The sequence below is a fragment of the Symphalangus syndactylus genome, chromosome 17 (assembly GCF_028878055.3).
Source record: "Symphalangus syndactylus isolate Jambi chromosome 17, NHGRI_mSymSyn1-v2.1_pri, whole genome shotgun sequence".
In the NCBI taxonomy this organism is placed as follows: domain Eukaryota; kingdom Metazoa; phylum Chordata; class Mammalia; order Primates; family Hylobatidae; genus Symphalangus; species Symphalangus syndactylus.
The window spans coordinates 71,442,277-71,468,586 of NC_072439.2; the positions used below are offsets into that span (position 1 = coordinate 71,442,277).

General features: G+C 41.5%; 1 protein-coding gene across 3 annotated transcripts; it reads left to right on the plus strand.

Annotated features, from left to right (window-relative positions):
• The first annotated feature begins 34 nt into the window (after positions 1 to 34).
• Positions 35 to 26,221, plus strand: LRRIQ4 (leucine rich repeats and IQ motif containing 4). Of its 3 annotated transcripts, none has more exons than XM_063621634.1 (6): positions 35 to 59; positions 9,358 to 10,408; positions 14,994 to 15,167; positions 17,033 to 17,171; positions 19,528 to 19,724; positions 24,376 to 26,220. In XM_063621634.1, exons 2-6 carry the CDS (start codon positions 9,389 to 9,391, stop codon positions 24,526 to 24,528), a joined length of 1,683 nt encoding a protein of 560 aa, XP_063477704.1. In that variant the 5' UTR covers positions 35 to 59; positions 9,358 to 9,388; the 3' UTR covers positions 24,529 to 26,220. The 3 variants fall into 3 exon arrangements, with proteins under 3 accessions (XP_063477704.1, XP_063477703.1, XP_063477706.1); XM_063621633.1 differs by lacking the exon at positions 35 to 59 and adding an exon at positions 82 to 201; XM_063621636.1 differs by lacking the exons at positions 35 to 59; positions 14,994 to 15,167 and adding an exon at positions 82 to 201 and having other exon boundaries at positions 24,376 to 26,221.
• Positions 26,222 to 26,310: the final 89 nt, after the last annotated feature.

The following is a 26,310-nucleotide window of genomic DNA, read 5'->3' on the forward strand; positions in this document are numbered from 1 at the left end:
TGCACCGGCCTGCCGGGCCAGCGAAGAAGCAGAGAGTAGCATCAGCACATGATAAAGGCGTAAGGCTTTGGGGGCATAAAGGGTTTTGTGCTCCCAAAGGGCGGGGCCACCAGGGAGGGCTTCTTGAAGGAGGTGACATCTGGATGGTTCGAAGGAGGCTGCCAGACGACAGAATGCTTGATGCGTTCTGGGCATGCGCAGGTACTTGAAAGTACTCAGATCAGTATAGACAGCGGGGAGGCGGGCAGGGCCAGACCCACATGTGTTACTAAAAGGCCAGGGCTTCCGTCTAGATCCTGCTGCTCCTGGCACAGAATGCCAATCACTGAAACAATGAGAATTGCCAGGGAAGAAGGCTTTAATCTGGTGCTGCAGCCGAGGAGATGGGAGATCAGTCTCAAATCTGTCTCCCCAGCCAACTAGAATCAGGGGTTTATATAGCAAGAAAGAAATGTGACTACTTGCAGGAAATCAGGAATTAGGTAGGGGTAAGGAAGAGGAGTTGGTCAACAGGAATCAGGTGGTCGCTTAGGGAATCATGATGGGTGAGGGATCTGGTGTCTCATTGTCCAGATGTGATGATCTGGTAAGTTTCATTTCCTTGATACTGAAATGGTAATAGTTTCCTTATCCCCCTTGCAGGGCATGCGATGGTGAGGCAGGAAAATTGGGTCTGGAGGTAGGGAACATAAGGCCGATTCACACTTCGGCTATAACAAGAAATATCCTCTCCACAGGGTGTACACCATAAACGACTTTGTAACCTTACTTCATCCTCTTCATTTACACAGGGTGTACTCCAGGTAACCAATGGAATCCTCTAAGGGGTATTTAAACTCCCAAAAAATTTGTAACGGGGCCTTTGAGCGCCTATGCTCGGCCCACTCCCACACTGTGGAGTGTACTTTCATTTTCAATAAATCCCTTCATTCCTTCCTTGCTTTGTGCATTTTGTCCAATTCTTTGTTCAAGACGCCAAGAACCTGAACTCCTTCTACCGGTAACAATGGGGGTGTGGCTTGCTTCTTTGGTGCTCTGCTGCTCAAACCTCTAGGGGGAGCATGCAGACGGGCAGGTTGTGGGGTACGTGGGCTCCGAACCCACGGCAGCGTCTAGGGGTGAATGCTTACAGCTCGCTTCTGAAGCAAAGCCCCAGTAGGCGTGTGTTACAGGGTGCTCTTTTAGTTTTGCTGTTTATAGGCGGCTTGTGTTAATCAGCTCAGTTAGACCCTCTGTCTTATCGCAAGAACAGAGGGCTTTCTGTGTCCTGGGGGTTCTGGCCTTGGTGTACCGGAAAAATCGGATCACACAGTGGGCTTAGAGAATGAGTGCAAGGTTTTATTGAATGGTGGAAGTGGCTCTCAGCAGATGGATGGGGAGCCAGAAAGGGAATGGAGTGGAAAGGTGGTTTTCCCCTGGAGTCTGGCCGCTCAGCAGCCAGACTCTCCACTGACTGCCCTGGCCAAATTCCGCTCGGTCTACACATCGTGCTGCCTGTCGATGGCCTGGCAGCGTCTGCTGGTGCCTGTCAGTGTGCTCTTCTGCTCCTCTGTTCCTCTCAATGTCCAGCCACCTGTGTGCTCCTCTGCCGGTGTGTTCCTCTTAACATCCAGCCGCTTGTGTCTGTGACTACTAGGGTCTCGGGGTATTTGTTTGTTTGTTTGTTGTTTGTTTTTTGAGACAGAGTCTCGCTCTGTGGTCCAGGCTGGAGTGCAGTGGCCTGATCTTGGCTCACTGCAACCTCTGCCTCCAAGCTTCAAGCGGTTCTCCCACCTCAGCCTCCAGAATACCTGGGATTACAGGCGCCCCCCACTACGCCCAGCTAATTCTGTATTTTTAGTAGAGACAGGGTTTCACCATGCTGGCCAGGCTGGTCTCAAACTCCTCACCTCAAGTGATCCACCTGCCCCTGCCGCCCAAAGTGCTGGGATTACAGGCGTGAGGCACTGTGCCTGGCCCTTTAATCCATTTTGATTTGATTTTTGTATGTGGCAAGAGATAGGGGTCTAGTTTCATTCTTCTGTATATGGATATCCAGTTTTCCCAGAACCATTATTAAAGAAACTATCTTTTCCCCAATATATGTTACTGATACCTTTGTCAAAAACGAGTTCACTGTAGATGTATGGATTTATGTCTGGGTTCTCTATTCTGTTCCATTGGTCTATGTATCTATTTTTATGCCAGTACCATGCTATTTTGGTTACTTTATTTTTTTTTATTTTTATTTTTTAGAGACGGAGTCTCGCTCTGTCGCCCAGGCTGCAGTGCAATGGCGCAATCTCGGCTCACTGCAAGCTCCACCTCCCGGGTTCACTCCATTCTCCTGCCTCAGCCTCTCCAAGTAGCTGGGACTACAGGTGCCTGCCACCACGCCCGGCTAATTTTTTTTTTTGTATTTTTAGTAGAGACGGGGTTTCACCATGGTCTCGATCTTTTGACCTCATGATCCACCCGCCTCGGCCTCCCAAAGTGCTGGGATTACAAGCCTGAGCCACCGCGCCCAACCTATTTTGGTTACTTTAGCTCTGCAATATAAATTTTAATTTAGGTAATGTGATTCCTCCAGTTTTGTTCTTTTTGCTCAGGTTAGCTTTGGCTATGTTGAGTCTTTTTGTGGTTTCATACAAATCTTAGGATTATTTTTTCTATTTCTGTGAAGAAGGTTTTGGTATTTTGATAGGAATTGTATATAATCTGTAAATTGCTTTGGATAAAATGGACATTTTAACAATAATTATTATTCTAATCCAGAACATAAAACATCTTTCCTTTTTGTGTGTGTGTGTCCTCTTTAATTTCTTACATCAATGTTTTATAGTTTTCATTGCAGAGATCTTTTACTTCTTTGGTTGAGTTTATTCCTAGGTATTTTATTTTATTTGTAGCTACTGTAAATGGGATTATTTTCTTACTTTTTCTGGTTGTTTGCTGTTGGCATATAAAAATGCTGCTGCTTTTTGTATGTTGATTTTGTATCCTACAACTTTATTGAATTTGTTTATCCATTCTAATAATTTTTTTGGTGGAGTCTTTAGGATTTTCCAAATATAAGATTATATCATCTGCAAACAAATATAATCTGAGTTTTTCTTTTCCAATGTGGATGCTCTTTATGTCTTTCTCTTCTCTAATTGCTCTATCTAAGACTTCCAGTGCTACATTGAATAATAGTGGTTAAATTGGGCATCCTTGTGTTGTTCTGGATCTTAGACAAAAGGTTTTCAGTATTTCCTATTCAGTATGATACTACCTATGGGCCTGTTAAATATGGTTTTTATTGTGTTGAGGTATCTTCCATCTACTCCCAGTTTGTTGAGGATTTTTATCATGAAGCGATGTTGAATTTTATCACATGCTTTTGCAGCATCAATTAAAATGATCATATGGTTTTTGTCCTTCATTCTGTTGATAGGATGTATCACATTGATTGATATGTGTATGTTGAGCCATCCTTGCATTCCTGAGATGAATGCAACTTGATCATGATGAATGATTTTTTTAATGTGTTGTTGAATTCAGTTTGCTAGCATTTCATTGAGGATTTTTGCATCAAGGTCCATCAGGGACATTGCCCTACAGTTTTCTGTTTTTTTGTTCGTTTGTTTGTTTTTGGTGTGTCTTTGTCTGGTTTTGGTGTCAGGGTAATACTGGCCTCATAGAATGAATTTGGAAGTAGTTTTTCCTCCTCCATTTTTCAGAATAGCTTGAGTAGGATTGGTATTAGTTCTTCTTTAAATGTTTGATAAAATTCAGCATTGAAGCCATTGGGTCCCAGGCTTTTCTTTGCTAGGAGACTTTTTATTATGACTTTGATCTTTTTACTTGTTATTGGTCTATTGAGGTTTCAGATTTCTTCATGGTTCAATCTTGGTAAATGGTATATATCTAGGAATTTATCCATTTCTTCTAGGTTTCCCAATGTATTAACATATAGTTGATCCTTGGAATTTCTGCTGTATCAGTTGTAATGTCTCCTTTTTCATCTCTGATTTTATTTATTGGATCTTCTCTCTTTTTTTCTTAATCTGGCTAGAAGTTTATTGATTTTGTTCATCTTTTCAAAAAACCCAACTTTTCATTTCATTTTATTAATTTTTTGCATTGTTCTTTATTTTAATTTCATTTATTTCTGCTCTGATTTTTATTATTTCTTTTCTTCTACTTTTTTTTTTTTTTTTTGACAGAGTTTTGCTCTGTTGCCCAGGCTGGAATACAGTGGCATGATCTCAGCTCACTGCAACCCTGCCTGCTGGGTTCAAGCAATTCTCCTGCCTCAGCCTCCTGAGTAGCTGGGATTACAGGCACACACCATGCCTGGCTAATTTTTGTATTTTTAGTAGAGACAGGGTTTCACCATGTTGGCCAAGCTGATCTTGAACTCCTGACCTCAGGTGATCCACTTGCCTCAGCCTCCCAAAGTGCTGGGTTTACAGGCGTGAGCTATCACTCCCAGCCTTCTGCTAACTTTGAGTTTGGTTTGCTTTTACTTTTCTAGTTCTTTAAGATGCATCATTATATTGTTTATTTGAAGTTTTCCTGCTTTTTTGATGTATGCATTTATTGCTATAAACATGCCTCTTAGTACTGCTTTCACTGTATCCCATAGGTTTTGTTATGTTGTTTCCATTTTAATTTGTTTCAAGAAATTTTTAAATTTTCTTAATTTTTTCATTGACCCACTGGTCATTCAGGAGCATGTTGTTTAATTTCCACGTGTTTGTATGATTCCCAAATTTCCTCTTCTTATTGCTTTCTAGTTTTATTCCACTGTGCTCAGAGAAGATACTTAATATGATTTTGATATTTTTGAAATTTTTAAGACTTGTTTTGTGACCTAAAATATGGTCTATCCTTGAGATGATCCATGTGCTGAGGAAAAGAATGTGTATTCTGCAGCTGTTGGATGAAATGTTCTGTAAATATCTAGGTACATTTGGTCTATAGTGGAGATTAAGTCCAATGCTTCTTTATTGATTTTCTTTCTTAATCTCTCCAATGCTGAAAGTATCCAATGCTGAAATCAACAGCCATTATTGTACTGGAGTCTATTTCTTTCTTTATCTCTAGTAATATTTGCTTTACATAACTAGGTGATCCAGCGTTGGGTGCATGTATATTTATGATTGTTATATCGTCTTGCTGAATGAACCCCTTTATCATTATATAATGACGTTTTTTGTCTTTTTTTATAGCTTTTGTCTTGAGATCTATTTTGTCTGATATATGTATAGCTACTCCTGCTTTTTTTGTTTTCCATTTGCATAGAATATCTTTTCCCATTCCTTTATTTTCAGCATATGTGTGTCTTTATAGGTGAAATGTATTTCTTGTAGGCCACAGATCGATCATTGGGTCTTGTTTTTTAAAATCCATTTAGCACCTCAAGAGCAATTCATCAGAGCCCAGCACAGCATCAAGATTTGCCCAGGAATTGCAGTCCTTGTGACCTAGACTGCCTTTCAAGTTTATTTAGAACCCCCAGAGCACTTTATCCCACAGTGGTGGGCTAGCCAGAACTCAGGTTCCACCCACTGGCATGGACAATTCCCCTCTGGCTAGGGCTGGTCTAAATGCTCCCTCCATAAGCACCACCTGAATTCTACCCGATGTTGCTTTCCACTGTGACAGGCAGCACCAAAGTCCGTTCCAAAGCCCCACAGTCACTTTCCTCTCCCTCCCCGAAGCACACATATTCTCTCTGTGTGCCACATGGCTGCCGCTGGGGGATGGAGGAGGGATGGTTCTGACTATCCAGGACTGTCTTTCCTACCTTCTTCAGTGCCTTTTTCTTTGCTATGATGTTAAAACCAGGGACTGTAATTGCAAACCTGATCTTTGGTTCTTATAAAGGTGCTTTCTTGTGTGAATAGTTGTTCAATTTGGTGTTCCTGTTGGAGGGGATGATTGCTAGAGGGTTCTATTCAGTCATCTTGCTCTGCCTCCAGGAATTTTTTTTTTAACAAGACGTATTTGTACAGAATTCTCTCAGCTATGACTCCTTGTTGAAGAATTTTCTTTCTGGTATAGGGAAGGCGTGATTCACATGCAAGATTTTATTTCCTGTTTTCAAGGAGGGAAAGGGAAGATTAGAATACACTTCTTGCATCTGCTATTTTTCAAGTGTCTTTAGCTTAAAGTAATCCTCATACCAAAGTGGCATATTTTGGAGTGGCATATGCTGCCACTCTTTATTACCATTACATGAATTTCCAGTCTGAAATCAATTAAGGTTACTTTTAGTTTGTTTGTGATTCACCGGATTTTAGAAGGAAAAGATCTGCTGAGTGAAGTTTTAAGCAAAATTTTGAAATTCTTTTAACTAGAAATGGGTTTTTATGCTATCAGAGAGAGTCACACACCATATTAACCTCAGGAACCTAGTCTTATCTATCTAGTTTGTGCATAGACAGACTTGGAAACAAAAGCATCAACACTCCCTGTAAATTTGAGAGGGCTGATTAGTTTCTTAAATGATTTTCTCAGGGGTTAGAGTTACACAAAGAAAGCTCATTGTTAAACTATCCAAATCTTGGCTCCTTCAAATGAAGATGTCACAATTATTTAATTTAGAAATCACCCCACCATAATATTGGATTGTAATAATAAGTAAATTTGATCACATTTGGGTAGCAATCCCTAGAGAAAAAATGGCCAACAAAGACCAAATCTTCCCCATTCTCATTTACTGTGGCAGAATTACTGGCAAAGCTATTGCAAATACAATCTCCTTTTATTAAATCCACAAATGAACGTGAAATATGGGTGTATATATAGCTTTCAGAGGGCCATCAAATTGATGGGGTATATGATTAAGGTGAGATAACATACACACACAATCAGATATTCTAAGCAGGTCTTATTATGGAGAAAGATGAATGTTAAGAGAAATAAGTTCTTTCATGTTTCCAGACACCCTCCTATTAATTCTAATCCACATAAATTTCTCCCAGGTGACTTTGTTGTAATGCTGCACAATAAAATCAAGTCTAAAATTTCACACCCAAGAAGAATGATTTTAATAAATGCCAGGTTTCCTGTAAATGAGTGATGTTAACAATCTAGGTGAGGTTGTGTCCAATTCTCTGCTCTTACTCCACTTCCTACCATGTTCTGAGAGGAGCTCTTTTAGTTATATAATTTCTTTATCTGGGAAACAGGGCTAATAATGATGCCTCCTGCACAGGATTATTGTGAAGATTAATTAGGTTACTTTAAGTAAAGCCTGGAATACATAATCAGTGTTCTTGGTGTTCCCCATTTTTATTTGTATTATCACCTCAGTCTACATACTGTGGAGAATTTTCAGAAATTTGCAAGTAGGAAACTGGAGATTTTATCTTCCAGGACTGAACAGTATTAGATAAATTTAATCTGCCTGATGACTAAGTGACAAAAATGCTGGAGACAGCTAGTTTTAAACAAAATCAATGTTAAATCTTTCCTTCTCTTTAAATAACACTGTCTCGGAGCTGGTTTTGAGTCCAGGCATAAAGCAACAAGCACCTGAAGCACATAGTGTTGTGTTTTCAGGAATAGCAGTATTATGTATGGGGCTAGAAATGTATCCCCTTCATCTAGGCACTGGGCCTCTGTGATGGATAAGAGGCCCAGATACTCTAGCAGGACTGCCTTCATCCTAAAGAGAAGTTCAAAGACGCTACCACCAACCTTGCCACTATCATGTCATGTTGTTCTCTGCCTTTCCCAATAGACTCTGTGTGTGTGTGTGTGTGTGTGTGTGTGTGTGTGTGTGTACTAAAGACTTACTCTTCTGAAATACAATATTCACATCTTGCGTTTATAAGATTTATAAGCCTAGTAGTGTAAGTCTGCTGATTTTTTTTCACTAAAGATTATCTTTAGCTCCTTGGCATTTTCATAGAAATTTTAGAATCAGCTTGTCAACTTCTACCAAAAAAGAAAAAAAAAGTTTGCTAAAATTTTGACTAACATTGTGTAAAAACTATAGATCCAATTAGGAGAATACTGACATCTTTTTTTTTTTTTTTTTTTTTTTGAGATGGAGTCTCGCTCTGGCGCCCAGGCTGGAGTGCAGTGGCGCGATCTCGGCTCACTGCAAGCTCTGCCCCCCGGGTTCACGACATCTCAGCATTACTGAATATTCTAATCCATGGACATGATTTGTCTCTCCATTTATTAGAGACTTTAATTTGTTTCTGGGTTAGGCTTTAGTTCATTTCAATTAACTGCAGTTCCAAATGTCTCACTTAGACAGAGTTAAGCTTCTTGCAGCCAGGCTTCGGTACTTAAGACCATGAAACTACAGGACCTGTCTCTGTTCTTTAGTCCGGCCTGCAATTTTCCCTATGGCCGTTTAACCAACCAAAGACTAATGGAAAGAACTAGTTAGTGGGGAGAACTGACTTTGCATTTGGGGCTACTCCAGATTCTAATCCACTATGCCAGCCCACACATGACTGTTAAAAGTTTGGCAGGTTTATTCTTCTCCCAGAAGTTCCTTTGCCTGTGCCTATTAAAGGGTTGTTTCTCTGCCTGACAGTCCTTAAACTTGCAAATGCCATGAGGCATGAGAGGGTCTACTCACCCGTCTCTAGTTATTTAGAAAAGGTTGGTGCATCTCTAGAATATAGTGTTTTTGTTGTTGTTGTTGTTGTTGTTGTTTTAGCTTTCTTTGTATCTTCGACTCTCTGGTGGCTTTAAGGAATACTGTATTTTAAAATATGAGGTTTTTCCCTAGTGTTTTCTCAGTGTTATGGTAGGAGCAAGGATCTTTTGCAACCTTCTACATCCTACTGGAAACATTCAGAACAGGCATTTTTTTTTTTAACTGAAATTAGGCTGGGCACAGCGGCTCATGCCTATAATTCCAGCATTTTGGGAGGCCGAGGTGGGTGGACCTGAGGTCGGGAGTTTGAGACCAGCCTGGCCAACATGGTGAAACCCCCATCTCTACTAAAATTACAGAAAAAATTAGCTGGGCATGGTGGCGGGTGCCTGTAATCTCAGCTACTCGGGGGGCTGAAGCAGGAGAATTGAATCGCTTGAGCCTGGGAGGTGGAGGTTGTAGTAAGCCAAGAACACACCATTGCACTCCAGCCTGGGCAACACAAGCGAAACTCTGTCTCACAAATAAATAAATAAATAAAACTGAAGTTAATCTCTTTTTTTTTTTCATGTGAGTCTACGTGTTAGGGGAAGGAGTCTACACTTTAATTCTTCTAATATGAAATGCAAAAACCTAAATTTTATGTTCTGTCATAATTTCAAGCACTAAGTTTAATCAACTAGGTTTTAATTTTATTTTTCTTAAGGACAGCAAGTCTGGTGGTAGGTAAATTCTGATTTTTTTTCATCCTTTTCACAATATTTCAGATTTTGAATATTTGAGCTTTTCTTCACAATAATGTCAAAACACATAATATCAGTAGAACATTCACCTAAAATTCATCAGAGAAATGATCCACAGCACGTCAATGACAGAACATTCTTCATTGATGCCTCTAATCATAGCTTGACTGCCATACCGTTGGAGATCTTCACATTCACAGAATTAGAAGAAGTGCATTTGGAGAATAACCAGATTGAAGAAATTCCCAAGGAGATTCAGCATTTAAAGAACATCAGGGTCCTCTACCTGGACAAGAACAACCTGAGGAGCCTGTGCCCGGCGCTGGGGCTGCTGAGCAGCCTGGAGAGCCTGGACCTGAGCTACAACCCCATCTTCTGCCCCTCCCTTGTCGTCGTCAGCTTCCTCCACGCCCTGCGCGAGCTCCGGCTCTACCAGACCGACTTGAAGGAAATTCCCGTCGTCATCTGTAAAAACCTCCACCATCTCGAGCTGCTCGGACTGACCGGAAACCACCTGAAATGTCTGCCCAAGGAAATAGTGAACCAGACCAAGCTGAGGGAGATCTACCTGAAGCGAAACCAATTTGAAGTTTTCCCCCAGGAGCTCTGTGTTCTCTACACCCTGGAGATCATTGACCTGGACGAGAACAAAATCGGTGCCATCCCAGAAGAGATCGGACACTTGACGGGGCTGCAGAAGTTCTATATGGCTTCTAACAACCTTCCCGTTCTGCCCGCGTCCCTGTGCCAGTGTAGCCAACTGTCAGTGCTCGATTTATCCCACAATCTCCTCCGCTCCATCCCGAAGAGCCTCGCCAAGCTCAGGAAGATGACGGAAATCGGGCTGAGCGGGAACCGCCTGGAGAAGGTGCCACGCCTCATTTGCGGGTGGACCTCGCTGCACCTGCTCTACCTGGGAAACACCGGCCTGCACAGGCTGCGGGGTTCCTTCAGGTGCCTGGTCAACTTGCGCTGCCTGGACCTAAGCCAGAACCATCTGGACCACTGCCCGATGCAGATCTGTGCGCTGAAGAACCTTGAAGTCCTGGGACTGGATGACAATAAAATAGGACAGGTACGGATTCCCTTTCTGGCTGTCACTATGTTGTCATCCAGGGTCCTTCCTGCCCTAAGTTGGTTCTGTGTCTAAACAGCAAATTTGAACTGACTTTATGGGCGAAAATCCAAGATTACTAAATATCCAACAAGGTGATACTTTGTATTACTTTCTTTTTCCCTAACAGCAGCAGTAATCATAATAGTAGCTAATGTTTATTTAGAGGGTTTATGTGCCAGTCACTGAGCTAAGTGTTTACATGGATCATCTCATTTACCTCACAACCACTGTGTCCTCAATGGTATATGAAGGAAGAGAGGGAGCTTAACTAACATGTCCAAGGCTACACAGCCTGTAAGTGATACAGCCGCGATTCCAGCCCACAGCTGCCAGCCTCCAGGGTCTACATTCTTTTTCTTTTTTTTTTTCTCTTCCCCGAGACGGAGTCTAGCTCTGTTGCCCAGGCTGGAGTGCAGTGGCGTGATCTCAGCTCACTGCAACGTCCACCTCCCGGGTTCAAGCGGTTCTCCTGCCTCAGCCTTTCGAATAGCTGGGATTACAGGCACCTGCCACGATGCCCAGCTAATTTTTCTATTTTTAGTAGAGACGGGGTTTCACTGTGTTGTCCAGGCTGGTCTCGAACTCCTGACCTCGTGTTCCGCCCGCCTCGGCCTCCCTAAGTGCTGGGATTACAAGTGTGAGCCACTGCGCACAGCCCAGGGTCTATATTCTTAACAAAGACCATCTCCCGACAGAGTTTCCGTTAACAGCAGATGTTTCTAATGCATACAGCCTTAGAAGCCTAAAGTTCCATCCATAGGAAAGTGCAAAACCAGATATGTCCCCAGAGAAACTGTCCCGTGTGTGCAGAGTGGCATATTCAAAAATGGTCATTTAGCATTGTTGATAATCATGACATTATGGGAGACAGTCTAAATGTCAGTAGGGGAGTGGGCAAATAAACATCAATATATTCGTAAAACGAAGTTATATAGTAATTTAATGAACTGGTACTGTATTGCCAATATGGATAGATCTCAAAATTGTGATGTTTATTGAAAAGAAAACCTAAGGTTCTGCATCAAACTGCAGAACCTTATGATACCATTTATAAATTTTAAAATCACACAAAACCATATATATATATGTATATACATACACACATATACAGACAACACATATTTTATGGATATTTTTATATATAATGAAAATATAAAATATTGACTGGAAGAAAACTAAATTCATGAAGGTGGCTGCCTCTGGGAAGAGAGAAGGAAGTCAACAAAATAGGGAAGCAGCTGGATGCGGTGGCTCACTCCTCTAATCCCAGCATTTTGGGGGGCCAAGGAGGGAGGATCACTAGAGGCCAGAAGTTCAAGACCATGCTGGGCAATGTAGGAATGTGTCTTTAAAAACCAAGAAAGCAAATGGGGAAGATATCACAAGGGGACTGAACTTAATTGCAGTATTTCATTTTGTTTATTAAAAGATTTGGGCAATTGGGCATGCATGGGTTTATGTTTCTTTATTATTTTATAATATTCTATTTATTTTAATCTCATTTATTTATTTATTTATTTTTGAGACGGAGTCTCACTCACTCTGTCACCCAGGCTGGAGTGCAGTGGCGCTATCTCAGCTCACTGCAACCTCTGCCTTCTGGGTTCAAGCGATTCTCCTGCCTCAGCCTCCCAAGTAGCTGGGACTACAGGTGTGCGCCATCACACCCGGCTAATTTTTGTATTTTTAATAGAGACGGGGTTTCACCATGTTGGCCAGGCTGGTCTCAAACTCCTGGCTTCAAGTGATCCACTTGTTTTGGCCTCACAAAGTGCTGGGATTACAGGTGTAAGCCACCATGCCTGGCCTATAATATTTGATTTAAAAAGAAAAAAAAATAGCTGTTAAGAGCAAAAGACAACTGTAGAGAGAGTAAAAAGGGGAATTTGGAAATCAGCAACTATAATCAAATAATAGGTCTGCTTTACCTGGCCATGGACACCAGTCTCATGTGTTCCCTATACATTATAAAAGTCCTGGGGCCTTACAGATTTATTTTTTAAAATCTTTTTTTTTTTTTTTTTTGAGATGAGCTCTCGGTCTGTTGCCCAGGCTGGAGTGCAATGGCGCCATCTCCGCTCACTGCAACCTCCACCTCCCGGGTTCAAGAGATTCTTCTGCCTCAATCTCCCGATTAGCTGAGACTACAGGTGCCTGTCACCATGCCCGGCTAATTTTTGTATTTTTAGTAGAGGCAGGGTTTCACCATATTGGCCAGGCTGGTCTCAAACTCCTGACCTTGTGATCCGCCCACCTCAGCCTCCCAAAGTGCTGGGATTACAGGTGTGAGCCACTGTGCCCGGCTGCTAAAAAATCTTTTATTTGATTTTTTATTTCTAGAACTTTTTTCCCCAAATTGCTGTGGGGTTTTAAAGCTGCCTTTCAGGAAGTAAACATTTTGATGGTAACTTGTAGATTTAGAATGAGATACTAGGACTTAATCTCTACTGATATAGCAACTCACCTTGGAGGATTTTTGAGGTTCCATGAGAGCCCATCCCTGAACTATTCCACTGCTGATGTAAGAAATTCCTTTTAGTGGACTAAGTCTGTCATTCTGCAGTTGGAATGCAAGACTTAAAATATAAAGTACATGTGGGAAGGATAACACATTATACTGAGCCATGAATAATACCTAATCCTTTTCTGAGAGAAATTTTAAGAAATCAAAGGAGCGAATCACACACAGACTGCTTGTTAACAAAAATAAGCTTCATCCAATACCAAGTTTTACCACAAGCCAAACTGCACTGAAATGTAGACATGTTAAATATTATTGTATTGAACATGATAATCTCTATGTACCATTGCTTTTTCCTCTTCAGTTATTCTGATGGGTTTTGTGTGTATGTGTGCATTTGTCCTCCCTTCTCAATTTCCTCTCATGCTAATACCACCTTCCAATGCATTTCTCTCCTTAATGAAACATGGCCTTTAAGCCAGCTCATTATCTCTCCCTCCCCAAAGACTCAACTCATGGGTTACTAGCTCTTAAAGCCTGACTAGTAGCTTCTACTTGCCTGTGTGCATGCAAAAAATATCTGATTTTCAATGCGTACCTAGATGGATTTTATTTCTCCTTCTATTAAAGGAGAAAACCAGGCCATGTGTGGTGGCTCACGCCTGTAATCACAACACTTTGGGAGGATGAGGCGAGTGGATCAACTGAGGTCAGGAGTTTGAGACCAGCCTGGCCAACATGGCGAAACCGCATCTCTACTAAAAATACAAAAATTAGCCAGGCGTGGTGGTGGGCACCTGTAATCCCAGCTACTCGGGAGGCTGAGGCAGGAGAATGGCGTGAACCCGGGAGGTGGAGCTTGCAGTGAGCTGAGATCGCACCACTGCACTCCAGCCTGGGCGGCAGAGCGAGACGATGTCTCAAAAAAAGAAAAAAAAAAAATGAGATTTTTTTTCCCATGTCGTTCTCATGGTCCAGAAAGAAACCGATAGACGGACATAACGGTGAAGCTGATTTTCGCTGTACTAAAGTAGGAAATCTGATGATTAGAAGTAGCCATAGAAGATAATGAGCTTTTCTTCACAGGAGGTGGTGTTTAGATACAACTGGATGGCTCGCTATAGAATGTATGCAACCACTGGATTAGAATGTTGAAATAGAGAACCTTCTTAAGGCCTTCCAGCCCTGAAAGTGTGGCACTCTGTGAAATGCTGACCCAGTTCCCACACAGGGTACACAAGCCAAGGTATTCACTGAAAAGCAGAACATGACACAATAGGATCATAATGGAGTTCACTGAACACTGATTAGAAATGGTGTGAATATATGCTTGCCTCCAACTGAGATTTCAACTGAAGTTTCAAAATTATTAAAGCCTTTTAGGATGAAGAGTCATATCACTAAATTTATTAGTTCCAATAACTGAATTTATAATGAATATTATTATTGCAAAATTACACATAACTTTAGTATTTTTCTTTCTATAGTGTCAAGCAGTTGCCACACTACAGTCCATAAATGGCAAGAACATAGGTTAAAAATTGTTCCAATTTTTTTTTTTTTTTTTTTTGAGACAGATTCTTGCTCTGTTGCCCAGGCTGGAGTACAGTGGCACAATCTCGGCTCGCTGCAACCTCTGCCTCCCACGTTCCAGAGATTCCTCTGCTTCAGCCTCCCGAGTAGCTGGGATTATAGGCACCCGCTACCACGCCCAGCTAATTTTTGTATTTTTTAGTAGAGACAGGGTTTCGCCATGTTGGCCAGGCTGGTCTTGAACTCCTGACCTCAGGTGATCCACCAGCCTTGGCCTCCCAAAGTGCTGGGATTAAAGGCATAAACCACAGAGCCCGGCCATAAAAAATTGCTCCAGTTTAAAGTGGTGCATAAAAGTAAAATCAGAGACTTTAGATCTACAAGTATAAATACTGTAATGCAGATATGTGCACAAATTTTTCAACAGTAGGAGAGGCTAAGTTACTCCACTTGTTTAGCAGTCTGCCTCAAAACCAAAAGCCCAATTTATCTCTGCTGACTGTTAAAAATAATCTTGACCTGAAACTTATCTTTTTGGAATACTTCTAGTTACCTTCAGAATTGGGCTCACTTTCAAAACTGAAGATACTTGGACTAACAGGAAATGAGTTCCTTTCCTTTCCGGAGGAAGTCCTTTCTTTAGCGTCTTTAGAGAAATTATACATTGGGCAAGACCAGGGATTCAAACTTACCTATGTGCCAGAACACATTAGGAAACTGCAGGTAAGCCTCCCCAAATGAGCAGGCTAAGAAGCACCTGCCACTGCCTCTTAAATTGGCTGAAACTGAGAAAATATGAGGTCTCCACAGGGTGAATGTAGAATCATCCATACTAGATTTCCAGCTTCAGACAATCAATCATTTTTACATTTTGAGGTTTCCACTGTCCGTGAACAACTCTTCAACATTTCATTGTGATTGCTGTTGGATATGTCCTGCCATACTTCTTTCCACTGTGTGATTTGGTGTGTTTCATGTACAGAAATTGGGTCATATCTCTTTCCATTTAATTTCCACTTTTTATAAGTAGCCCCCTGAAAACTGGACTATTTTGAAGTTAAAGAGTATCATACAAGCGACATGCTGGGAGCCTACATTTTGGTGCCCAGGATTTCCTGTAAGGGGAAGTGTGACCTCTCTACCTGATTGGAAAAGGGAAATCATGTTGCACTAGCTTCCTGGATCTGCAGGGCTGTGAGGAATACTTGCAAAGCAACAGGATAACTTCATTCAAAGTAGCCATACTAGGGTGTCTTCATATATTCATCTTTTAAAGAACTGGTTTTTTTTTCATGTTCCTGTTTTTTTGTTTTTTTGTTTTTTTTTTTTTTTTTTTGACAGTTTCGCTCTTGTTGCCCAGGCTGGAGTGCAATGGCTCACTGCAACGTCCACCTCCCGGGTTCAAGCGATTCTCCTGCCTCAGCCTCCCAAATAGCTGGGATTCCAGGCGCCCACCACCACACCTGGCTAATTTCGTATTTTTAGTAAAGACAGGGTTTTGCCATGTTGGCCAGGCTGGTCTCGAACTCCTGACCTCAGGTGATCCACCTGCCTCAGCCTCCCAAAGTGCCGGGATTACAGGCATAAGCCACTGCGTCTGACCTGCTGCACTCTTATTGATGATAAAGTAGGTGTGGGCCACCACATAACCCCAGTCATGCAATGCCATGCACAGCATAGGTAGTTCTCACTATGACACAGGGTGTCTTTTCCTAATTCTCCATTCCTTTGCCCTGTGTTCATAGAACACCTTTCATCAGCTTTTCCTTTGTACCTGTCATGCCACAATCTTAGAGTGAAGTACAAACATTAGATTTTTGCCCAGTGGAGTTGAAAATAGTGGCCGGGCGCGGTGGCTCACGCTTGTAATCCCAGCACTTTGGGAGGCCGAGGCGGGCGGATCATGAGGTCAGGAGATCGAGACCACAGTGAAACCCTGTCTCTACTAAAAAATACAAAAAATTAGCCGGGCGTGGTGGCGGGCGCCTGTAGTCCCAGCTACTCGGAGAGGCTGAGGCAGGAGAATGGCGTGAACCTGGGAGGCGGAGGTTGCAGTGAGCCGAGATTGCGCCACTGCACTCCAGCCTGGGTGACAGAGCGAGACTCCGTCTCAAAAAAAAAAAAAAAAAAAAAAGAAAATAGTTATTCTGAATACATTCAAACCCATTCCCTGTGCAAAATTTTGGCTACTTTCACTGAGGCAATATTGGGTTGATAGTTGAGGCAATTATCATTCTGTAGCAACTGCCACAGATAATTAGCTATTAAAAAGGAGTTAATGATAAATGTAGTTAAATTATTCAAATTATTTTTTCATAAAGTTCTGGTGAAACAAATAAGCACTAGATGTCTGTAGTCTCTTTTCCCTGCATAAATGGAAACTAAGTCTAATGGATTTACTCAAAAATAATTTTATGTCTTGATGATGGTCCTTTAGACATGCTTTTTCCCTTTAACTCAATGCATAATTTCCCCATTGAAAGGAAAAAAAAAAAAAAAAAAAAAATGCATGGGCACCCACAGGTGATTCTGGTTATTATAATTAATTAATCAAGGTATATTATTATGGTACACTCATGTTATTTCAGAGTCTCAAAGAGCTATATATAGAGAACAATCATCTGGAGTACCTGCCCGTATCCTTGGGGTCAATGCCTAACCTAGAAGTTCTTGATTGCCGGCACAATTTGCTTAAGCAACTTCCAGATGCCATTTGCCAAGCACAAGGTGAGGAAACTTAGTAGATTCACAGCCTAGTAGAGTTTGTGGCCAGCATTTCCCGTGGCGAATGGCTTCCTTGCTTTGCTAAAGACCGATCTCAGTGTTCAGAGAACTGAGTCTATCCCATTACTTCCTTGCAGGGCTCACTTAGCGACATGGGGGAGGCCAGGTGTCCTGATTAGTATAGCTAAGAGTCTTGCAAAGGCAGTTAAGTCATTTACTAAAATGGAAAAGTAAATAGCAACTGCTAAGAAAATTAGCATTCACCCATACATTTATTACACTACCAACAATAATTTACTGTACACTTACTATATGCCAGAATTTGGAGTTGGGATCCTGCAGTAAATTTCATCTAGGTCACCCAGTCACTTGAATAAAAGAAAAGGTATTGGTCCGGAGTGGTGAAATTAGCAGGGGACTTCCTTGGAGCTACATAATTGACCTGGAAAACTATATATGATTCCTATTTAAACAGCCAAACATTTTCCACTACACTAAGCCATTCTTCGTCTGTACATTCATCCATCCACTTAAGATGCTTTTGCTGAGCACCCACTGGGACCAGATTTTAAATGTTTTTTTTTCTTCTTCTTTTTTTTTTTTTTGTGAATCCTAGGCTTATGCACATGTTTTCAAACTATCAAACTATGGCTATTCTTTTTTTTTTTTTTTTTTTTTTTTTAAGACAGAGTCTCGCTCTGTCACTCAGGCTGGAGTGCAGTGGCACGATCTCAACTCACTGTGAACTCCGCCTCCTGGGTTCATGCTAGTAGCTGGGACTACAGGCGCCCACCACCACGCCCAGCTAATTTTTTTTTTTTTTTTTTTTTTTTTTTGTATTTTTAGTAGAGACGGGGTTTCACCATGTTTGCCAGGATGGTCTCGATCTCCTGACCTCATGATCTGCCCACCTCAGCCTCCCAAAGTGCTGGAATTACAGGCATGAGCCACCGCACCCGGCCCAAACTATGGCTATTCTTTAATGAAAAAAGAATGAAGAGATATTAGAGTGGAAGCGGATGCCTACTCATAAGACATTCAAAAATTGGGGGCAAGGCCGGGCGCAGTGCTTATGCCTGTAATCCCAGCACTTTGGAAGGCCAAGGCGTGCAGATCACCTGAGGTTAGGAGTTCAAGACCAGCCTGGCCAATATGGTGAAACCCCATCTCTACTAAAAATACAAAATTAGCTGAGTGTGATGGCACGTGCCTGTAATCCTAGCTACTTGGGTGGCTGAGGCAGGAGAATTGCTTGAATCCGGGAGGCAGAGGTTGCAGTGAGCTGAGATTGCGCCACTGCACTCCAGCCTGGCGACAGGGCGAGACTCCATCTCGAAAAATAATAAAAATAAAAAAAATTTTTTAAAAAGAAAAAAAAACTGGAGGCAAGGGGTTGTATGCAGTACTCCTTAGTAATGCTCCTGACCACAAATTTTTATCCTGTCCTTGGTCCCTGGAGGAGTGAAATATTCTCAAAATTTTTCAGTGTTTTCTATTTTTCTGTCTCTAATATTTATGGACGCTGGCTTCAACAACTTTGAATTGTTATAAAGAAGCTGTAGGCCAGGTGCAGTGGCTCACGCCTGTAATGCCAGCACTTTGGGAGGCCAAGGCAGGCAGATCATGAGGTCAGGAGTTCGAGACCAGCCTAGCCAATACAGTGAAACCCCATCTCTACTAAAAATACAAAAATTAGCTGGGTGTGGTGGTAGGTGCCTGTAATCCCAGCTACTCAGGAGGCTGAGGCAGGAGAATCACTTGAACCCAGGAGGTGGAGGTTGCAGTGAGCAGAGATCGCGCCACTGCACTCCAGCCTCGGTGACAGAGCTAGACTCTGTCTCAAAAAAAAAAAAAAAATTAGCCAAGTGTGGTGGCTGGCACCTGAAATCCCAGCGACTTGGGAGGCTGAGGCACTTGAATCGCTTCAACCTGGGAGGCAGAGGTTGTAGTGAGCCCAGATCATGCCACTGTACTCCAGCCTGGGCAACAAAGTGAGACTGTCTCAAAAAAAAGAAAAAAAAAAAAAAATCAATAGTCTGCTGACCTTAGGAACAGCAGGGTCTGAGAGTGATTTTTCCCAGTGGGCTGTCAGTTTCAGCTAAAAACTGTTGCTGTAAACAAACAAAACATTTGGAATATCTGGAGACTGAATTCTGTTCTCTTCATTATGAGAAGGAGCAAACATAGAGCTAGAACTTTTATTAGATGGTAGAAAAGTTTTGTTGGGTCTTGTGCATCCTTCCTCTCATTCCTTTTGCAAAGACAGAATTGGATCCCTCACCTATGTGGACAGGATTAGGTGACAAGTTAATATTGTTTGTTCTAAGATTGATCCACCATTACAAAAAAATCTTTTCAGCTTTGAAAGAATTACGGCTGGAGGACAACTTGCTCACCCATCTTCCAGAGAATTTGGATTCCCTAGTGAATCTTAAGGTTCTGACACTGATGGACAATCCCATGGAAGAACCCCCAAAAGAAGTGTGTGCTGAAGGCAATGAGGCCATATGGAAATACCTCAAGGAAAACAGAAACAGGAATGTAATGGCAACAAAGGTAAAATCAGCCCAGATTCTTGATAACAGTTGCTTTAGAGGGAGTCTAATGGTAAACACATTACAGATTATCCTATGGAGCAACTCCTTACCCCCTTGTCCTGCTTCTGAAAAGAGAAGTTACTTGGTAACTTTTATGTTCCCAGGGCTAAGTAAGAAGATTTTTAAATGTCAGCCCTAGCATTTTTGTCTTTTATGTCCCTTATTTCTTTGTCCAATAAGATGCCAACAAATAGGCAAAGGAAACCAAAACTTCAACATTTCAAACAATCTAAAATTCTTGGACTATTTCATTGGAATGAAAAAAGCTTGTATTAACAAAAGCAATAAAATAAGTTTGAAAAATTAGAAACGAAAGCATTTATAGATGAGAGGCTGAGCCCAGGATTCTGAGCTGCCGTTAATTAGGATCAAAGGGCTGAGATCCTTGTAATTCTGCTCTCGCCCTTTGAGCCCATGGAGATGTAGGACAGGTCTGGAATGTGTCCACTTCAGCCAGTGTTCTTTATTCTCCAACTAGCCCAAGTCCCCATCACCTCACACCTGGATGACTACATAAGCCCCCTGACTATTGTCCCTGCTTCCATGCCAGCTCCCCTACAATATACCTTCTGCTCAGCAGTTGCACTGATGCTGCTAAAACATGGGCTAGAGCTCACCACTCCACTGAAATTGGCAATCCTCCATTACACTCAGAGTAAGAGTCAAGTCTTCGGTCCGTAAAACCCTCTCTCAATAGCCCTCAACCCTATCAGATCTAATGTCCTCCATTTTATGATAAATCTTTTGTGATACCTCTTTTACTATTCCAAAATAAATTCAGAGATAATAAAAACCTACAAAAGGACATAATTTAAATCAAAATAATGCCTGAGTTGCAATTTAAAGGAGAAAGAAAAGTAATTTATATACAAATATATATTTCAGGCCAGGTTCGGTGGCTCACGCCTGTAATCCCAGCACTTTGGAAGGCTGAGGTGGGTGGATCACTTGAGATCAGAAATTCGAGATCAGCCTGACCAACATGGTGAAACCCTTTCTCTACTAAAAATACAAAAATTAGCTGGGCATAGTGGTGCATGCCTGTAATCCCAGCTACTCTGGAGGCTGAGGCAGGAGAATCGCTTGAACCCAGGAGGCGGGGGTTACAGTGAGCCTAGATCGTGCCACTGCCCTCCAGCCTGGATGACAGCTATTAAAATAAAATAAAATAAAATAAAATAAAATAAAATAGTTATTTCAATGTGTATATGCTCAGGATGGATTACACTTGAAAGAATGAAAGTTGTGGTTTTTAATTGAATACTTCCTAAAAGCATTTTGAAAAACCGTGCACCCTCTTACACATTCTTAAAATGATATTTAACATTGTTGGCCACAAGTTTAAATCATTGCAAAGGATGTAATTTCCAGTGAATTTTAAATGCTGACATTTTAAAATAGAGCTGTTAGACCAATATTTTAACTGTATCCAGTGGAAACTGAATATCACTATGATTTGTCAACACCAATTTACAAATACTCAAACAAGTTATTATTTTATAGGTAGAATTTTTATATCATATTCCTTTTCTTCTTAAACATGTACTTCCATTCTACTTTCCCCTCAAAATTGATCCTAAGGTTTTATGTACACACATATAAGTCTTTCATAGATTGCTCTTTTGTACTTCTAGACAACAAAAATATTTATATAAATTAAATTTTAAAAATTTAAAAATGTATATACACTACAACTGTTAGTACTATAAAATCACCTAAAACAACATAAAATTTCTTACAAATTTTAATAATTATTAGACATATAGGATTTTTTACAACAGTGTACCAAAATGAGAGGGATTTTTTAGTGTAGTTTATATATTCATGCATAAATATTGATGATTATTAGAATAACACAGGGTTTATTATAGATTCTACTTCTGTTTTTCATTTTACAGATGAAAGCCTTGAGAAACCTTGTTCACATAGATGAGTTAATGAGAACAGAAGAAGCTTTTTTTGTCTGTAATGTTTTATTTTAAAAAAACAATGCTTCATGCATCTCTGAGCTTCTTCCAGATTTATACCCCCAAATCGATAGCAGGTCTTAGCTGACATGTCAACTAGGCTTCCCTTATTTTTCTTGAAGGTAGAATTAGAAACCACCTGTCTTGCAAAAGGATTGCTTAACCAGTCCCTAGAGTCATTCATTTTCTCATCAACACTTGCACTTTGAATTGTCTTTTCGTGTGTGTGTGTGTCTGTGTCTGTGTCTGTGTCTGTGTCCTAACGATTTTTGGAGTCCAGGGCAATGCACCATAGTAAGATTCAGGTGGGTGCAAGGCATGCCCTTCCTCTGTGGAGCACTAAAGGGGCAACTGGGATGGGGGATCTGCAGTTCTGTTCTCGGGATGATTTTAGGAAGGGATACATCTGAAAGTTGAAGCTCAGGAAATGGACTGTCTTCAACCTATCCATGCCTGCACATCGTTGGAAAGGCTTTGTAGACCAGGGTGCAGGCCACACAATTGAAGACTGCTTAACCTTAAGACAACAAAAAGCCCCATAAATGTCCAAAATGTCTCTAGAGAGCAGTGCTGTTCCCTGGATCCTGACTGGTCTGCTGTTTTCACTCCCCATCTCATCTTTCCTACTCTCACTGGGCTTCAGTCACAAGCAGATCCCTGGTGTTCTTCCAAGGACCAAGCATGCTCCTGGCTCAGGGCCTTAACACTGGCTCTTCCTGTGCCCAGAGATGCTTCCCCCAGATATAGGCAAGATTCTGGCCCTCACTTCATTCCATCTCTGCTTAAATGTCCTTTTATCAGAGAGCCCTTCCTTGATCCACCTTATATAAAACAGCATACCCCCAGCCACCTCCTTTCATTTGTTTATTCATTCAACATTTATTGAGCTTCTACTATGTACCAGACCCTGTTCTAAGCATTGAGATACATCAGTGAACAAAACAAGTATTTATGTCCTCACAGTACTTAAAATCTAGTAGGAGGGAAATAAAAGCATGAAATATAAAACATAAAATTAAATACTATGTTAGAGAGTGCTACTGTGAAAAAAAAAAAAAAAGGTTAGCCTAAGGGGAACTGAAATTGCCAGTAGTGTGTGGAGGTGGGGAAGTGGTTGATTTAAATAAGATTGTCAGAGTAGGCCTCAATGAAAAAATGACAGTCTTAGCTTAGGCTGCAAAATAGCATAGAACAGGCGGCTTAAACAATGGAAATGTATTTTCTCACAGTTCTGGAGGCTGGAAGTCTTAAGGTTAGAGTATCAGCATGATTGGACTCTGGGGAAGGCCCTCTTCCTGGCCTGTAGAAGCTGACTTCTCCCTGTGTCTTCATACGACAGAAAGAGAGAGAGAGAGAGAGATTGCACTGGAGAGTGCTAACTCTCTGATGTCTCTCCTTATAAGGCCACTAATCTCACCATGAGGACCCTGCAGTTATGACCGCATCTAAATCTAATCATCTCCAAAAAGCCCCTTCTCCAAATTCATTCACACTGGGGATTAGGGCTTCAACATATGAATTTGGGGCAACACAGTTCAGTCCACAGCAATGACAATCGAGTAAACCCTTGAAGCAGCGGAGGGGTGAGCCATCTGAATACTGAGAAGAGTTCCAGGCAAACGAAGCAGCCAATGTACAGGCCCTGAGTCATAACTGTGCCTGTGCCTGTGTGTCTGAGCAGGGAGGAGGCCCGCACGGCTGGAGCAGAGTGAGCCAGGGAAAGGGGAGTTAAGAGGTTAGAGGGGTCAGGATTGGGGAGGCAGATCAGAGACGGCCTTGTAAGCCATGTAAGGACTTTGGCTTCTATTCAGAGAGAAATGGGGAGCCACTGGACAGGTATGCTACTAGAGGAGGGGTGTTGCTGGGTAGGTAGGAGGGAATAGGATCCAGGGAACAAGTGAGGGCTGGCTTTAGGCAGGAGCACAGACAGCCCAGTAAGGAGCGGGAAGGCAGGGAATAGGCACTCAGATCCCCTCACCATGCACAGTCACTCTCCGTAGCACTCATCGCCGTCTGACAAATTGAACATTCATGTGTTTATTTTTCACTATCTCTTCCCTCACTGGAATGCGAGCTCCATAAAGTTGAGACAGTTATTTCTCTGCTGTTGCGCAAAAGTCTAGAACAGGCCCTGGCACATAAAAAACAATAAATGCATCTTTTTAAAAATTTGTCTGGGCCAGGCGCGGTGGCTCACGCTTGTAATCCCAGCACTTTGGGAGGCCGAGGCGGGCGGATCACGAGGTCAGGAGATCGAGACCGCAGTGAAACCCCGTCTCTACTAAAAATACAAAAAATTAGCCGGGCGTGGTGGCGGGCGCCTGTAGTCCCAGCTACTCGGAGAGGCTGAGGCAGGAGAATGGCGTGAACCCGGGAGGCGGAGCTTGCAGTGAGCCGAGACTGCGCCACTGCACTCCAGCCTGGGCGACAGAGCGAGACTCCGTCTCAAAAAAAAAAAAAAAAAAAAAAAAAAATTTGTCTGAATGTCTGGCCAATTGAGAAAGATAGAAAATAAAATTTAGAGTTCTAATCACATCCCATTCTCCACGTCTTCAAGACCACGTATCAGAATAAAGAGATTTAACAATTTCTAGTTCATTGTGATACCAACCGATGCTGAATTTGGGTTTATCTTGTTTTCAGATTCAGGCATGGTGGCATGGAACAATGGTACGGAAAGGATTTGGGAAATTCGGTGAACTACTAAAACCACGAAAGAAAGGAAAGACCTCTCCAAAAGATAAGAAAGGAAAGAAGGATGTAAAAGGAAAACCAGGAAAGGGAAAAAAGAAATAACCCTATAAATTGATAAATTGGGGTAATGGACCTTGATGGATTAAGAAGGCAAAATATCTAGGAATTAGATGACTACTACATTAAAATTATTCATAAAATTATGTTTATGTGTAAAAATAAATGATTCTTACTTTTGCTGAAATATTTATGGAAAAAATGATACAACACCTTGGAATTGCTTCTAAATAATATGGGAGGGGGAGGGGAAAGTGGGTAGGAATACAAGTGAAACAAGATTGGCCATACATTGATAACTGTAAAATAACGTGATGAGTACACAGGGGTTCATTATACTATTTGCCTACTTTTATTTATTTATTTATTTTAAGGCAGGATCTCACTCTGTTGCCCAGGCTGGAGTGCAGTGGTGCAATCTTGGGCCACTGCAACCTCCATTTCCCAGGTTCCAGCAATTCTCATGCCTCCGCCTCCCGAGTAGCTAGGACTACAGGTGCATGCCACCACGCCTGGCTAACTTTTATATTTTTTTGGTAGAGATGGGGTTTCACCATGTTGGCCAGGCTGGTCTTGAACTCTTGACCTCAAGTGACCTGCCTGCCTTGGCCTCCCAAAGTGCTGGGATTACAGGCGTGAGCCACTGCACCCAGCCAGCCTACTTTTAAAACTGGTACTGTGAAATAATTATAGATTCACAGGAAGTTCCAAAGAAATGTTTAGGTGGGTCCATGCACTGCTCAGCCTCCCTCAATGCTGACCTCTTTCATAACTATAGCATAATAACAAAACCGGAAGATTGACATTGGTACAATCAACAGTGCCCTCGTTTGTGTGTGTGTGTGTGTGTGTAATCCTATGCAATTTTGTCACATATAGCTTTGTGTAGCCACCATCACAATCAAGACACAGAATTGTTCCATTGCCACAAGTTTCCCTTGTGCCATTCCTCTGTAGCCGTATCTACTGCCTACTCCTCTCCCTATGCCTAACCTGTTCTCCAGATCCATAATTGTGTCATTTTAGGAATGTCACATAAATGTAAACACACAGTATGTAACTGGGATTGGCTTTTTTATTCAGCCTAATCCGCTTGAAGTCTATCCAGCTGGGGGCATCTATCACTGGTTTGTTCCTTTCTGCTGCTGAGGAGTATTCCATAGTCCCACAGTTTGTTTAACCTTTCACTCACTGTTTCCAGTTTTTTTGCTATTGTGAACAAAGCTGCTATGAACATTCATGCACAGGTTTTTGCATATGCATAGATACTCAGGGAATTCATGGGAATGCTCATGTATTCATGGTATTCTTTTATATCATGTAACCCAAAATATCCCCTTTGCATCATTCGAAACCTCCTCATCCTGAAAACGTTTTAATTTGGAGTAGTATTGATTTTAAATTTGCATGTCTTTCAGGCAGTGATTGCAATACTAATTATTAGTGTAGTAAGAAGAAAGCAAAACAATAATTGACTAGAGCATGTCAGAATAGAAATGTGTAGACAAACATCTCTGCCATGCAATAACTTTCATGCTCTAGCAAATCAAAAATTTCAAAAATAGTTTAGAGCAACACAAAAACTGTCATGAATGAACTAAATTAGTTTTATGAGGCAAATTCCATTTCAAAGAAATGCCTGGAGGCAATATGTTAACAATTTTTTTAAACAATAAAAGGTTTTAATTTATTCTAACAAGATGTGTTTTTCATACTGGGTTTTAAATTTTTAATCACTTTTTACTAAGATTTATATGTCAGTGACTATCATTACTGTTCATGGTTTGTATCTGAGATAAAAGGCACCAGAATATAAAATAATAAACC